A 15,757-nucleotide genomic window follows, 5' to 3' on the forward strand; every position below is an offset into this window, starting at 1 on the left:
GTTGCAGGCAATCTCAATGCTGTGCGTTACAGGGAAGACATCCTCCTCCCTCATGTGGTACCCTTCCTGCATGCTCATCCTGACATGACCCTCCTGCATGACAATGCCACCAGCCATACTGCTCGTTCTGTTTGTGATTTCCTGCAAGACAGGAATGTCAGTGTTCTGCCATGGCCAGCGAAGAGCCCGGATCTCAATCCCATTGAGCACGTCTGGAACCTGTTGGATCGGAGGGTGAGGGCTAGGGACATTCCCCCAAGACATGTCCGAGCACTTGCAGGTGCCTTGGTGGAAGAGTGGGTTAACATCTCTCTCTCCATGAGGAGGAGATGCACTGCAGTACTTAATGCAGCTGGTGGCCACACCAGATATTGACTGTTACTTTTACCTTTGTTCAGGGACACATTATTCCATTTCTGTTAGTCACATGTCTGTGGAACTTGTTCAGTTTATGTCTCAGTTGTTGATCATTTTCAAATTTGGAATTGTACACATACTGTAAATGTTGGTAATAATAATAATAATAATGTTACAGTTGATAACAAGACAAAGAAAGTGACCAAAAGGGTCACAGGCTGAGTGCAAAATACTTTCATTTAAATGGAAGTTGTTGAATCTTGTTATGTTCGTACATATATTTACACATGTTAAAATAAATGCATTTGACAGTGAGAGGACCTTTATTTTCTTGCTGAGTTTAGATGTTCCAAAGGTCTGCATCATAGATGCTAAATGTGTTTATGTTAATTAACGGTCAATTACCATGAGACCAGCAGTTATTTGCTTGACAATCACAAGCTGACAACATTTCATGACCACCACAGCCCTAAATAGGACTAAACCAAATCAAACTTGATTTAAAGTTCATTTAAAGTTTGATTTGATTCAGTCCTATTCTTTAAAAGTTACATCTCCTTCAAATGTGGATATTTGAATGCTTTGACAACCAAACTCAATTCAACGTTACTAAATAGCATTACATTTGAAATCAACGAGAGTTTGAAAACCTAGGGCTATTGCAATGTCTAATTTTAGTTGAATTCTTGGTTGAATTGAAACAATAGCTGTTGAAAATGCTATATAGCCTAAATAAATACCATAATTGATGATATATGAGTGATATATTATGGTCGCATTTAATTTGTTCTGTTAAACCTACCCTTTGGATTGACTTTGATAGCAACAGTGAATCTATTTAGTTTTCAAGTGGAGATCTCTCAACAATCATTCTCAATCACAATAGCACATTGGTAATAGTCAGTGACAAATATCTTAGCTAGGTAGAGCTGAGCATAGTTAAAACTCTAGATGGGAGACCAAAAGGTAGCTGTAGATTGATAAATTCTCCAGTAGGACGTGCTACCTAGCATATAGTTTTTTTTTCTGATAGTGGAAATAACGTTAAAGATCTGACTTTGTTTTAAAGGTACAAATTCAACGTATTTTATACAAGGTTTGTCTATGTTGAAATGTGGTTAGCATGATGACATAATCCTGTGGTAGAAATTTGATAACTTTTTCAAATCCACTGTATTTTCCACGAAGATTCCACATCACAATATGTTGTCAAATTACATTGAATCAACATTTATTCAACCAGTTAAAATAGCCATAAACGGGCAAAAGTCATCACAGTAGTGTAATATCCTGTTGAAAACCGCGTTACCCATTAAGCATTGCTTTCTATATCTATTTAGAGTTTTTGGGAATCTGTTTGTTTCCGGTAATTAATAGTAATTTCACGGTCAATGGTCCACGGTCAATATCAGCGGTCAGCGTTCATTCGGCGCAGTTTGTCAGGCAGGTTATCCTCCGGCCACCCCCCACCCACAGGCAAAGGGATTTGGACAGGGGTCGGATTTGGGGCCGGGATGGGGCTCAGGGCAGGGGGAAGTCTCCACTTCTCCTGCTCCCCAACTGAATGAGTCAGAGTGTCTCCAATACCTGGACCCCCATCTAGTGCCTTAAGCTGGAGCTTCTCCTCCACCTTCCCCTGGCCAAAGCCCACGGGGATGGAGTTGGAGACCAGATGCTGGACCGCCAGGGGCAGACTCCCCTGGTCACCCCTGCTAGAGGCCTTGTCCCCAGGCTGGGCTCCTCCAGTCTTCACCCTCGTTCGGAGGTCCTCCTTGTAAGAGCTCATATGCTGTAACTTGCTGGGCAGCCTCCCCATCGCTTGTTCCTGGGTAGCCTCTCCATGGTCGGCAAAGTCCACTGACAGCATCCTCTCCCTGCGGCCCCGGCTCTGGCCCCCATTCCCCAGGGGAGGGGAGGTGGGGACGCCTGGTGGAGGGTTGGGGGAAGTCAGGGAGATCTTCTCCTCGTGCTCCTTGATGCTGTAACGGGGAGTGTTGACCTCGAAGGTGTTGTGGAACTGGGAGTAGTCAACCCGGAAGAAGCCCTCCTCCAAGGACATGACGGGCAGGAAGCGGTGGCCCCACAACACCTCGTCCTCTGTGTAGGAGGTCCGTGCCTGACACGTCATACCTGGGACAAAGGGAAGAGGAGGGAGGGAGGGAGAACGAGTAGATGGGGAAAACAGAGACCAGATGGGAAGATAAGGAGAAAAACAGAGGTTAAAGAGAATGAGAGGTGCATAGAAGACAAGGAAAAAAGAAGTACACAGAGACAAGGGGAGAGAAAGACGAAGCGAGAAATAGAGCGAGAGGGAGAAGTGTCGGAGAACGACGACAGAGATAAAAAATAATTGATCTAATAATTATTCATCTAATATCATCTAATATTTAAAGATAAATGTGATATTCTCTTAAATATTTGATTTGATTATACTGGGAATGGTAGTCCTCGTATTTCGCCTCAAAGGAATGGAGAAATATAGAAATATTGAGTTATTGTTTTTAAAACAAAATACAAACAAGACTACAAAATATACATTATACAGATGAATTAAAGAGACAATTTGAAAAACAATGAAACCACTCTCAAAATCATAGATAGAGCTACAGTATGAATACAAGGACTGACCATCCAGTCATTAGATCAAAATGATCGTTAGATTTTAAATAGAGGTTGGAAGCTATAAAGTGTTTGTTTACAAACAATGGAGAAAACAAGCTTATATTTTGGGTTCAGATGGGGTAAGGCAGTTGAACTAAACCCATGAGGCATTTACTGTATATTCTTCCATCAATGGCTATATATCCTTAATTTAAAAGTCCAGAAATGGATGTACCAATCCCAGAATGCCCCTTTAAAGAACAGATTGAATGAAAGAAAGAGTCTGCTTTTACCAGTGGTTTCCACGATGCCCTCCAGGATGACCACGATCTCAAACTCCTCGTTCATGAGCGAGCGTTGGGACAGGTCAAAGAAGGGACTCTTGAGATTGATCTCGTGGCAGATAGTCAGAGGGGACACCAGGAAGAGCTGGTCGGCCCCCGTCCCAAATCCTACGTCTAGCTCACACTGGTCCAGGGGTAGGAACTCCCCCTCCGGAGTCTGACGAGACTGGGGAAACAAAAGTGTGTGGCACATGGTATGCCTGTAAGAGGAGGGATGTTGTGTAAGAAACTGCATACTGCAATACTGTGATATGGTGGAAACTCAGTACTACTGTACAGGGATTCAATCATTTTCAGGAGAAGATACTATAGCATTTTCCCTCATGCCTCTGAACTGTTGACAGACTTCATATCTGTGACAGTGACGCATAGTGAATTGTGCATAGACCTATCAAATGTGTAATTGTCTGAAGAGTCACGATGACAGCCCCTGGGATCCCGGTTACCCATTTTAATCCCTACTACTGTATATGCCTTACAGATCCTTTCAGATCTATGAGTAGCTATCGTATAAAGAAGGGTCTAGAAGAGGGGGTAGGGGAAAGTGGTTCGTTTTGGACTGAGTGTCTTATAAACCAAATTTTCAAAGTGCAAGACTGAATCAGATAAAGACGGATCCCCTACTCCATTTCCTCTTCAGTGTAGCAATTACTAAGGACTTAAAACCAGCTCTGTAAGCTGCATGAAGGAAGATAACTATTTTGGAAACCCGAAAAATAATCACTGTGGAAATGAAGACAATTGATTTCCTAAAATAACTTTACACGACCCATTGTGCTGCTTACAACTGACACATTTACTTTCGGCTTATAGCGTTGGGTTCCTATCGTTCTCCCAAACTCTCCGGTAGCGTGCTCTAGCACGGAGAGCCTGGCCTCTTTGACGAGACTGCCGGGAGGACCACAGATGGCGAAACAGACTGCGGTTCTTATTCACAGCGCTGTTGGGGACAGAAGGGTGCGACATTTCACAGGAAGGAGTCTGTACCCACGGTTCCCTCATCGCCTTGGCTTGGAGAAGCTGTTTACTTCCCCTAGTATCTTCACATTTTAGGGCCAGGCACCTATGGTGCATCATTAAAATGTCCTACAGCAACTGGAGGACGCAGTGTGCAAGTTACATGTTTACGGGCAATGTTCCTGTTATGGTCCTGGGGTGAGCACTTAACCTGAACAACATGCGAGGGTCGTACCCACTTTAAACACATAAACCCTTTTATAAGGTATATGCTTCACAAAAAAGTACTAGGCAAATGTCATGTCAATAACTGGCCTGCTAATGTTTGCAGCTCCTACTCTCTTCAACGACACCACGCATAAGCGTGCCGGCTTTGTGAGAGTGAAAAGTTACACTTCCAGTGTAGCAAGTAAAAAAAAAAAAATCCAGAAAAAAAATGTAAATATATATATTTTTTAAAATTTAACTAGGCAAGTCAGTTCAGAACAATTATTTTTTCAATCATGGCCGGATGTGATTCAGCCTGGATTCGAACCAGGGACTGTAGTGATGCCTCTTGCACTGATATGCAGTGCCTTAGACCGCTGCGCCACTCAGGAGCCCATCTAGCTACACTAGATGCTCTAGTGTAGCTCCAAAGTTAGACCATAAAGGGTGGTAAAAGAATTATACAGAATTTGGTCAAGCATCACATGTAAGGACATTTTACATAACCCATTATGTAATATGATCTTGCTTATAAATGCTTTATAAACACTCAATAAAGCCTTGATGAGTTGCTGTATTCCATTTAAAAGTGGGATCCAATAGTCTAGTATACCGGAGAGGCGTGTGTTGAGAAGAGGGGAGAGGAGCAGAAGAGCAAGAGGTCAAAGAGAAGGATTGGTGTGAGACAGAGAAGGGAGAGCAATAGACAACAATGAGAGACAGAACATTAGAGAGACAAGAGGGGAAGGAAAGAAAAAGGGAATAAGATAAGAAAGAGAGAGAAAGAAATCAGGAGTGACGTGGAATTGAGAGTAGAGCTGTTACGGTGACTGTATTACCACTACACTGGGAGTAACAAGTCATGGGTGCAGTCAAATTCCATGTGACCATTTAGTCACGGTAATTAGGCTTCTCCAAGCCCTGATGCTGCTGATGGTGATTAGTAGCCGACAAAAATTGCTAACTGCCTGGTACTCAGCTTTCTATTGTTCCTCTAATCACTGTGACATCAATGCAAATGTGTTGGAAAATCTAATCAAACACCTCATGAGAACCCATAAGCTCATGAACATTTCTATAGGCTATGCAATTGTGTGAGAAAACGGAGTGACGGCCTCTATTAAAAAGAGGAGGATCCCATCAGCTTTCTATAGGCTAGGCCTACTTATTTATCAAATTTCCTAATATTAAGCACATTTCTTCTCTTTACAACAGGAGTATAGCTTAATGAACAGCAGGAAAAGCATCCTCCATTCGCTATTTCAGTCCATAGATGACATGTATTTCCCCCCCGCCCCTATTCCAACAGGTGCATGACAATGGTCCATTCTTAATCAAAACAAATTTCACACATAAATTATTTAGTATATGTATGTAACGACAAGATTAAATCAAGAATAGTCTGATGAGTGAGAATATTAGCCTATCACTTGTGAATTATATGTTATCACCTGTGAATGATGCCCAGCTTGTGTGCAGTAAGGCAAGAAACACATTTCCAATCATAGTGTAGCCTTGCCCATAGGCCTATACTGTATGTTTCGATACGGTTTGTATCACAACTAAAGTGACCAAATAACTTCTTAACAGTAAGCAAATTAATCAGCTTTACAACGGGTTTAGAGCCTAATTGGCATACATACACGCGAGTTTCAAGTTTGGGGAAGATCATTTTCCCCATAAAAATGCACCTTTATAATAAAAGCATTACATGCATAATCACATTTGCGGTCACTTTTGAGAATGGTGTTTACCTGCAAATGGAACATTCATGCTTATAGCTTCCTGCCATGTGCTCATTGCTGCGCTTATAACGTGAAGAAATAGCCTAATAGTTTATCAACATTTTAAGCTAAACTTTCTGATCTGTTGTGTCAGCCTCATTGCTTAAAAATGTTGTTTTACTTTGGGATTTATCCCATTCCACAACTGTCCCAGACTATGTTCGGGATATTTATTTCTAACACAGAATAGAATAGGTCAACTTTTGCACTATGGGGGACAGTAGGTTGACATAGGCTAGTGATTTTGCTGTTTGTTAGGCCTAATCATGTTGTTGGCTGACGAAAAGTAAACGTGGACAGTTCTTCGGAATTGGATAAGGGCGTGCGCAGTTGTGTCACAGATGTGTCTGTCTTCCCTTGTAGCCTGTGAGAAAGGTATGATCATGTGACGGAGAGCCATTTGAGTGAGAGGTGCTTTGGAGCTTGCAGCTGGGAGAAGGGAATATAGTTATTATATTCAGCCCAAGGGCACAACCGGCCACTGTCCGCAGATGGGGTGGATTTTTTTAGGGGGCATTACAAAGGGGGCACACAAAGGGGATGCAGCCAGGAAATTCTAAGCATTATCAAGTGCTTGTCAAATTGTGAATGAGAGACTGTATAAATACACAAGGGATAATGGTGAAGATGGTTGACACCTGGAGGGGGGGGGGGGGGGGGGGGGGGGGGTGGAAACAATCACAAAGACAGGTGAAACAGATCAGGGTGTGACACTATCACGTGCATGTCAGATTGTGCATGAGTGACTGATGAAGTGTGTACAGCCTGCGCAAAAAAACTAAGCAGAGCTCATGCCTTCCAATGCAACTCCACCAGTGGCTTGTGGGGTATGTGTAGAAGACAGGAGATGCTAAATGTGTTTCTGTTAATTAACGGTCAATTACCATGAGACCGGCAGTTATTTGCTCGGCTGATGAAATCTCATGACCACCACAGCCCTAATTGAGAGTGGGCAAAAAGTGAGAGACAAAAGAGAAAGACAGAAAGGAGACGTGTGCAAAGCCACACTCTTCATAAGTCTTCCCTCTTCAAAGTAAATCCATCCTATAAAGCAGTGGTTCCCAACCTTTTTCAGTTACTCTACCACCAACTGAATTTTGCTCTGCCAGGAGTACCCCAGAAGTACCCTCTGATGTGCATTTTACCAGTAGGCCTACGGTCTCACGAGACTTATCAAGTACCCCCAGAGGTCCCGGTACTCCTGGTTGGGAACCACAGCTATAAAACCAACACACACAACACATCTCCCTCCAAGGATTCCCTGATGTAACTACTAAAAAGATGAGAGGAAACCAGACAGCTGTGGCCCTCAGATCCCTATTATACCTGTGCCATTATCATAGCAGGGAATCCAATTCAATATTTAGTTATTTCGACATTCCCAGTCATGCTTCCCATGGCTTTTCATTCCCCTACACCAGAGGGGCATTCTTTAATGGCTGTCAGTTGATCAGCTCACCCACAGTGAACAAAATGATTGCTATATCTTCTCTGTAATGTGACCATTTATGGTGCATTTATGGTCTTAACAGGGTTTGAATGCACCTCACAGAGATGATACGTAGTGATCTGTGTATATTTGAGCCCCTCTGTCACGTTTACACCCTCTCCGGCCTCCAGGCCATCAGGCTGCTGATTATTTCGCACACCAGCGCCTCATGACACTCACCTGGACTCCATCACCTCCTTGATTATCTTCCCTATATCTGTCCCTCCCCTTGGTTCTTTCCACAGGTGTAATTGACTCTGTTTTCATGTCGGTGCGTTTTTTTTGTTACGTGTTCATTGTTTATTTTATTTATTAAAACACTAATTCCCTGAACTTGCTTCCCGACTCTCAGTGCACACGTTACACCCTGTAGATGATGTGCCTATTGAGATATTATGATATTAATATAATATTGTGATATTGAGTATAAGCATCTTACAGGTTGTGGCAAGCTGACATTGTACGTGATCTCCACTCAAAATATATTGTCTTGAGTGCCATGGTGGAAATGAATGTGGCCTTGGACAAGAACTTGAAACAGAGTCCATGCTTCAGACAAATCAAAAAAAAAAGTTAACATATCCTAAGGTTTAATCCAACTGCGTTTGAGTCAACTTGAAAGCATAAAAACAGTAAGCAGGTGATTCTGATATGTACAAAATTTAGCAAATTTATTGAAACTAAAAAACTGAAATATCACATTTACATAGGTATTCAGACCCTTTACTCAGTACTTTGTTGAAGCACCTTTGGCAGCGATTACAGCCTGTATTTAGGGAGTTTCTCCCATTCTTCTCTGCAGGTCCTCTCAAGCTCAGTCAGATTGGATGGAGAGCGTCGCTGCACAGCTATTTTCAGATCTCGCCAGATATGTTTGATCGGGTTCAAGTCCGGGCTCTGGCTGGGCCACTCAAGGACATCCAGAGACTTGTCCCGAAGCCCCTCCTGCATTGGCTGTGTGCTTAGGGTTGTTGTCCTGTTGGAAGGTGAACCTTCGCCCCAGTCTGAGGTCCTGAGGGCTCTGGAGCAGGTTTTCATCAAGGATCTCTCTGTATTTGGCTCCGTTCATCTTTTCCTCGATCCTGACTTGTCTCCCGGTCCCTTTCTCTGAAAAACATCCCCACAGCATGATGCTGCCACCACTATGCTGATAGGGGTGGTGCCAGGTTTCCTCCAGACGTAATGCTTGGCATTCAGGCCAAAGAGTTCAATCTTGGTTTCATCAGACCAGAGAATCTTGTTTTTCATGGTCTGAGAGTCCTTTAGGTGCCTTTTAACAAACTCCAAGCAGGCTGTCATGTGCCTTTTACTGAGGAGTGGCTTCCATCTGGCCCCTCTACCATAAAGGCATGATTAGTGGAGTGCTACAGAGATGGTTGTCCTTCTGGAAGTTTCTCCCATTTCCACAGAGGAACTCTGGAGCTCAGTCAGAATGACCATTGGGTTTTTGGTTCACATCCCAAAGCCCTTTTTTAATATATATATTTTTAAATTGAACCTTTATTTATTTTCTTCCCCAATTGCTCAGTTTGGTAGGGCAGACAGCTCAAGGAATAGTCTTGATGGTTTCAAACTTCTTCAATTTTAGAATGATGGAGGCCCCTGTGTTCTTGGGGACCAGACATTTTTTGGTACCCTTCCCAGATCTGTGCCTCGACACAATCCTGTCTCGGAGCTCTACGGACTATTCCTTCGACCTCATGGCTTGGTTTTTTCTCTGAAATGCACTGTCAACTGTGGGACCTTATATAGACAGGTGTAGACAGGTGTGTGCCTTTCCAATCAATTGAATCAATTGTCCAATCAATTGAATTTACCACAAGTGGACTACAATCAAGTTGTAGAAACATCTCAAGGATGATCAATGGAAACAGGATAAACCATTAGCTCAATTTTGAGTCTCATAGCAAAGGGTCTGAATATCTATGTAAATAAGGTATTTCTGTTTTTTATTTTCAACAAATTAGCAAACATTTCTATAAACCTGTTTTTATATTGTCCTTGTGGGTTATTGTGTGTAGATTGATGAGGAAAAAAATATATTTAATACATTTTAGAATAAGGCTGTAACGTAACAAAATGTAGAACAATTCAAGGGGTCTGAATACTTTCAGAATACACTGTATATTATTGATCGACTGACCATGGCTTCTCAAGTCGCCCAGTACTGCAAAAAAATAAACATACACAAGTTTTTCCCAACTGTCAATCTTTCTTTCTCCTATCTTTCATTGTCTCACACTCTTCTTGAATACTGTTTGAATACATTCAGTAATCACTGATCTGTATGTGACAGGACAAGAGAAAGCAAAGGTTCCAGCCTACTGCTTTCATCAATCCTACAAAATCAGGAAGCTTCAGGGAAGGGAGGATAGATTTTTTTTCATTATGATTTTTTAAATGATTCAAAGAGACATTTCCATCATGAGAGGTGCGTGTACTGTAGTACTACTCCCTGTTTGGATGACAGGGATCATCAGCCGTCTCATAAGTGCTACTATATACTGTACTTACCAAATGTAATGTTTTTGTGCTAGAGAGAGTTAGTCACTCGCCTCTGCACCACAGAATCATATGATTCATTCTATCCTAAAGTATATGAAGATACTTCAAAGATTTGGATTTATTCAAAATGTAATTAAAGCTCCAGGACTATTCATTAAAAGTCAATGACTAGTATCCATTTCAATATGTACTGGGGTGTTTGAGACTTTATGCACCAGTATATAATTGTATCTTTCCTGTCAGGCTATCCAATTTGTTTCATAGCCTAAAAGTGCCAGGCAAATCATGCATGTCAAATACAAGAGAGGTGAAAGTACATGGTGATGTGCGTGTGTGTGTGTGTGTCAGAACGAAAATATCCAAGTCCTCTTATGACTTACGATCCACACAGTCTTCTTGATTTTCTCACACTTTATGGTTGCCATGTTGCCATATATATTATATGGCTGCGTCAATAGGATTCATGGTAAGTTTTTTTTTATTCATTCAGTACATACTTTCCTATCCCAAACAATCTACAAGAGCAGAGTATTTTTTGATCTACCAGTTGATGCTGAAATGGAGACAAATATGCATAGATGGGGTTTTTTCATTGATATCTGTTACGGTGAGTGAATGAGGACCCAAAAGCGAACTAACTTAAACAGAGCTTCTTTAATAACCAAACATAGGTAGGCTCAGATAGACCGGCAGATTCCGACAGGACAGGACAAGGTTACTGCAAACATGACGATAGTCTGGCTCAGGCATGAAACACAACAAACAAGAATCCGACAAGGACAGGAACAAAAACAGAGAGAGATATAGGGGACTAATCAGAGGGAAAAGGGGAACAGGTGGGAGAAGGGGTGACGAGGTAGTCAAGAGGAGACAAGGAACAGCTGGGGGAAAGCGGGGGAGAAAAGGTAACCTAATACGACCAGCAGAGGGAGACAGGGTGAAAGGAAAGGACAGAAAGACACAACATGACAATACATGACAGTACCCCCCCACTCACCGAGCGCCTCCTGGCGCACTCGAGGAGGAAACCTGGCGGCCACGGAGGAAATCCTCGATCAGCGCACGGTCCAGCACGTCCCGAGAGGGAACCCAACTCCTCTCCTCAGGACCGTACCCCTCCCAATCAACGAGGTACTGGTGACCACGGCCCCGAGGACGCATGTCCAAGATCCTGCGGACCCTGTAGATGGGTGCGCCCTCAACAAGGATGGGGGGGGGGGGGGAAGACGAGCGGGGGCGCGAAGAACGGGCTTAATACAGGAGACATGGAAGACCGGGTGGACGCGACGAAGGTATCGCGGAAGAAGAAGTCGAACTGCGACAGGATTAATGACCCGAGAAATACGGAACGGACCAATGAACCGCGGGGTCAACTTGCGAGAAGCCGTCTTAAGGGGAAGGTTCTGAGTGGAGAGCCAAACTCTCTGACCGCGACAATATCTAGGACTCTTAGTTCTACGCTTATTAGCAGCCCTCACAGTCTGCGTCCTATAACGGCAAAGTGCAGACCTGACCCTCTTCCAGGTGCGCTCGCAACGTTGGACAAAAGCCTGAGCGGAGGGGACGCTGGACTCGGCGAACTGAGATGAGAACAGCGGAGGCTGGTACCCGAGGCTACTCTGAAAAGGAGATAGCCCGGTCGCAGACGAAGGAAGCGAGTTGTGGGCGTATTCTGCCCAGGGGAGCTGTTCTGACCAAGACGCAGGGTTGCGAAAAGAAAGACTGCGTAAGATGCGACCAATAGTCTGATTGGCCCGTTCTGCTTGACCGTTAGACTGGGGGTGAAAGCCGGAAGAGAGACTGACGGAAGCCCCAATCAAACGGCAAAACTCCCTCCAAAATTGAGACGTGAATTGCGGACCTCTGTCCGAAACGACGTCTGACGGAAGGCCATGAATTCTGAAAACATTCTCGATGATGATTTGTGCCGTCTCTTTAGCAGAAGGAAGCTTAGCAAGGGGAATGAAATGAGCCGCCTTAGAGAACCTATCGACAACCGTAAGAATAACAGTCTTCCCCGCTGACGAAGGCAGTCCGGTGACAAAATCTAAGGCGATGTGAGACCACGGTCGAGAGGGAATGGGAAGCGGCCTGAGACGGCCGGCAGGAGGGGAGTTACCGGACTTAGTCTGCGCGCAGACCGAACAAGCAGCCACGAAACGACGCGTGTCATGCTCCCGGGTGGGCCACCAAAAACGCTGGCGAATGGAAGCAAGCGTACCCCGAACGCCAGGGTGGCCGGCTAACTTGGCAGAGTGAGCCCACTGAAGAACGGCCAGACGAGTAGGAACGGGAACGAAAAGAAGGTTCCTAGGACAAGCGCGCGGCGACGGAGTGTGAGTGAGCGCTTGCTTTACCTGCCTCTCAATTCCCCAGACAGTCAACCCGACAACACGCCCCTCAGGGAGAATCCCCTCGGGGTCAGTGGAGGCTACTGAAGAACTGAAGAGACGAGATAAAGCATCAGGCTTGGTGTTCTTAGAGCCCGGACGATAAGAAATCACGAACTCGAAACGAGCGAAAAACAGCGCCCAACGCGCCTGACGCGCATTAAGTCGTTTGGCAGAACGGATGTACTCAAGGTTCCTATGGTCAGTCCAAACGACAAAAGGAACGGTCGCCCCCTCCAACCACTGTCGCCATTCGCCTAGGGCTAACCGGATGGCGAGCAGTTCGCGGTTTCCCACATCATAGTTACGTTCCGACGGCGACAGGCGATGAGAAAAATACGCGCATGGGTGGACCTTGTCGTCAGAGAGGGAGCGCTGAGAAAGAATGGCTCCCACGCCCACCTCTGACGCGTCAACCTCGACAACGAACTGTCTAGAGACGTCAGGTGTAACAAGGATAGGAGCGGATGTAAAACGATTCTTGAGGAGATCAAAAGCTCCCTGGGCGGAAACGGACCACTTAAAGCACGTCTTGACAGAAGTAAGGGCTGTGAGAGGAGCTGCCACCTGACCGAAATTACGGATGAAACGACGATAGAAGTTCGCGAAGCCGAGAAAGCGCTAGACAGCTGGAGCGTTAGCGAGGCCGAAAGGAAGAACCCGGTATTCAAAGTGCCCTAACGGAGTGTTAAACGCCGTCTTCCACTCGTCCCCCTCCCTGATGCGCACGAGATGGTAAGCGTTACGAAGGTCCAACTTAGTGAAAAACCTGGCTCCCTGCAGGATCTCGAAGGCTGAAGACATAAGAGGAAGCGGATAACGATTCTTAACTGTTATGTCATTCAGCCCTCGATAATCTATGCAGGGGCGCAGAGACCCGTCCTTCTTCTTGACAAAAAAAAACCCCGCTCCGGCGGGAGAGGAGGAGGGGACTATGGTACCGGCGTCAAGAGCTACAGACAAATAATCCTCGAGAGCCTTACGTTCGGGAGCCGACAGAGAGTATAGTCTACCCCGGGGGGGAGTGGTTCCCGGAAGGAGATCAATACTACAATCATACGACCGGTGTGGAGGAAGAGAGGTGGCCCTGGACCGACTGAACACCGTGCGCAGATCGTGATATTCCTCCGGCACCCCTGTCAAATCACCAGGCTCCTCCTGTGAAGAAGAGACAGAGGAAACAGGAGGGATAGCAGACATTAAACATTTCACATGACAAGAGACGTTCCAGGAGAGGATAGAATTACTAGACCAATTAATGGAAGGATTATGACAAACTAGCCAGAGATGGCCCAAAACAACAGGTGTAAAAGGTGAACGAAAAATCAAAAAAGAAATGGTTTCGCTATGATTACCAGAAACAGTGAGGGTTAAAGGTAGCGTCTCACGCTGAATCCTGGGGAGAGGACTACCATCCAGGGCGAACAAGGCCGTGGACTCCCTTAACTGTCTGAGAGGAATGTCATGTTCCCGAGCCCAGGTCTCGTCCATAAAACAGCCCTCCGCCCCAGAGTCTATTAAGGCACTGCAGGAAGCTGACGAACCGGTCCAGCGTAGATGGACCGACAAGGTAGTGCAGGATCTTGAAGGAGAGACAGGAGTAGTAGCGCTCACCAGTAGCCCTCCGCTTACTGATGAGCTCTGGCTTTTACTGGACATGAAGTGACAAAATGACCAGCAGAACCGCAATAGAGACAGAGGCGGTTGGTGATTCTCCGTTCCCTCTCCTTAGTCGAGATGCGGATACCTCCCAGCTGCATAGGCTCAGCTCCCGAGCCGGCAGAGGAAGATGGTAGTGATGCGGAGAGGGGGGCAACGGAGAACGCGAGCTCCTTTCCACGAGCTCGGTGACGAAGATCAACCCGTCGCTCAATGCGAATAGCGAGTTCAATCAGGGAATCCACGCTGGCAGGGACCTCCCGGGAGATAATCTCATCCTTTACCTCTGCGCGGAGACCCTCCAGAAAACGAGCGAGCAAAGCCGGCTCATTCCAGCCACTGGAGGCAGCAAGAGTGCGAAACTCAATAGAGTAGTCTGTTATGGATCGATTACCTTGACATAGGGAAGACAGGGCCCTGGAAGCCTCCTCCCCAAAAACAGATCGATCAAAAACCCGTATCATCTCCTCCTTAAAGTCCAGATACTGGTTAGTACACTCAGCCCTTGCCTCCCAGATTGCCGTGCCCCACTCACGAGCCCGTCCAATAAGGAGAGATATGACGTAGGCGACACGAGCAGTGCTCCTGGAGTAAGTGTTGGGCTGGAGAGAAAACACAATATCACACTGGGTGAGGAACGAGCGGCATTCAGTGGGCTCCCCAGAGTAACACGGCGGGTTATTGATTCTGGGCTCCGGAGGTTCGAAAGCCCTGGAAGTGGCCGGTGGATCGAGGCGGAGATGGTGAACCTGTTCTGTGAGGTTGGAGACTTGGGTGGCCAGGGTCTCAACGGCATGTCGAGCAGCAGACAATTCCTGCTCGTGTCTGCCTAGCATCGCTCCCTGGATCTCGACGGCTGAGTGGAGAGGATCCGGAGTCGCTGGGTCCATTCTTGGTCGGATTCTTCTGTTACGGTGAGTGAATGAGGACCCAAAAGCGAACTAACTTAAACAGAGCTTCTTTAATAACCAAACATAGGTAGGCTCAGATAGACCGGCAGATTCCGACAGGACAGGACAAGGTTACAGCAAACATGACGATAGTCTGGCTCAGGCATGAAACACAACAAACAAGAATCCGACAAGGACAGGAACAAAAACAGAGAGAGATATAGGGGACTAATCAGAGGGAAAAGGGGAACAGGTGGGAGAAGGGGTGACGAGGTAGTCAAGAGGAGACAAGGAACAGCTGGGGGAAAGCGGGGGAGAAAAGGTAACCTAATACGACCAGCAGAGGGAGACAGGGTGAAAGGAAAGGACAGAAAGACACAACATGACAATACATGACAGATATCTATATTCTAAACCTGATCTCTTGATGTATTCGATTGAGTCTGTCCAAAAAAATCCTAATTAAAAGGTACACCATATTTAAAGGGAGGCCTTAAGATAAATGTACTGAAAAACGCATTGAATGAAAACTCCACAAGAAAATCTGTTGGCCAGCAAGTGGGAGGGTTTTCAG

The 15,757-nt window shown here is 45.4% G+C and overlaps 1 protein-coding gene across 1 annotated transcript in view; it reads right to left on the reverse strand.

Moving 5' to 3' along the window:
* Positions 1-708: 708 nt before the first annotated feature.
* The window catches only part of kcnj19b (potassium inwardly rectifying channel subfamily J member 19b), a 31,689-nt gene continuing 16,640 nt past the window's right edge, over positions 709-15,757 (reverse strand). Inside the window, exons 2-3 of the mRNA XM_021565414.2 lie at positions 3,252-3,468; positions 709-2,487 (exon numbers count right to left, since the gene is read on the reverse strand). Of these exons, the coding sequence (XP_021421089.2) occupies positions 1,766-2,487; positions 3,252-3,468 (939 nt within the window). The 3' untranslated portion in view covers positions 709-1,765. The remainder of the gene's footprint in view (positions 2,488-3,251; positions 3,469-15,757) is intronic.

Source organism: Oncorhynchus mykiss, chromosome 16 (genome assembly GCF_013265735.2).
Source record: "Oncorhynchus mykiss isolate Arlee chromosome 16, USDA_OmykA_1.1, whole genome shotgun sequence".
Lineage (NCBI taxonomy): Eukaryota > Metazoa > Chordata > Actinopteri > Salmoniformes > Salmonidae > Oncorhynchus > Oncorhynchus mykiss.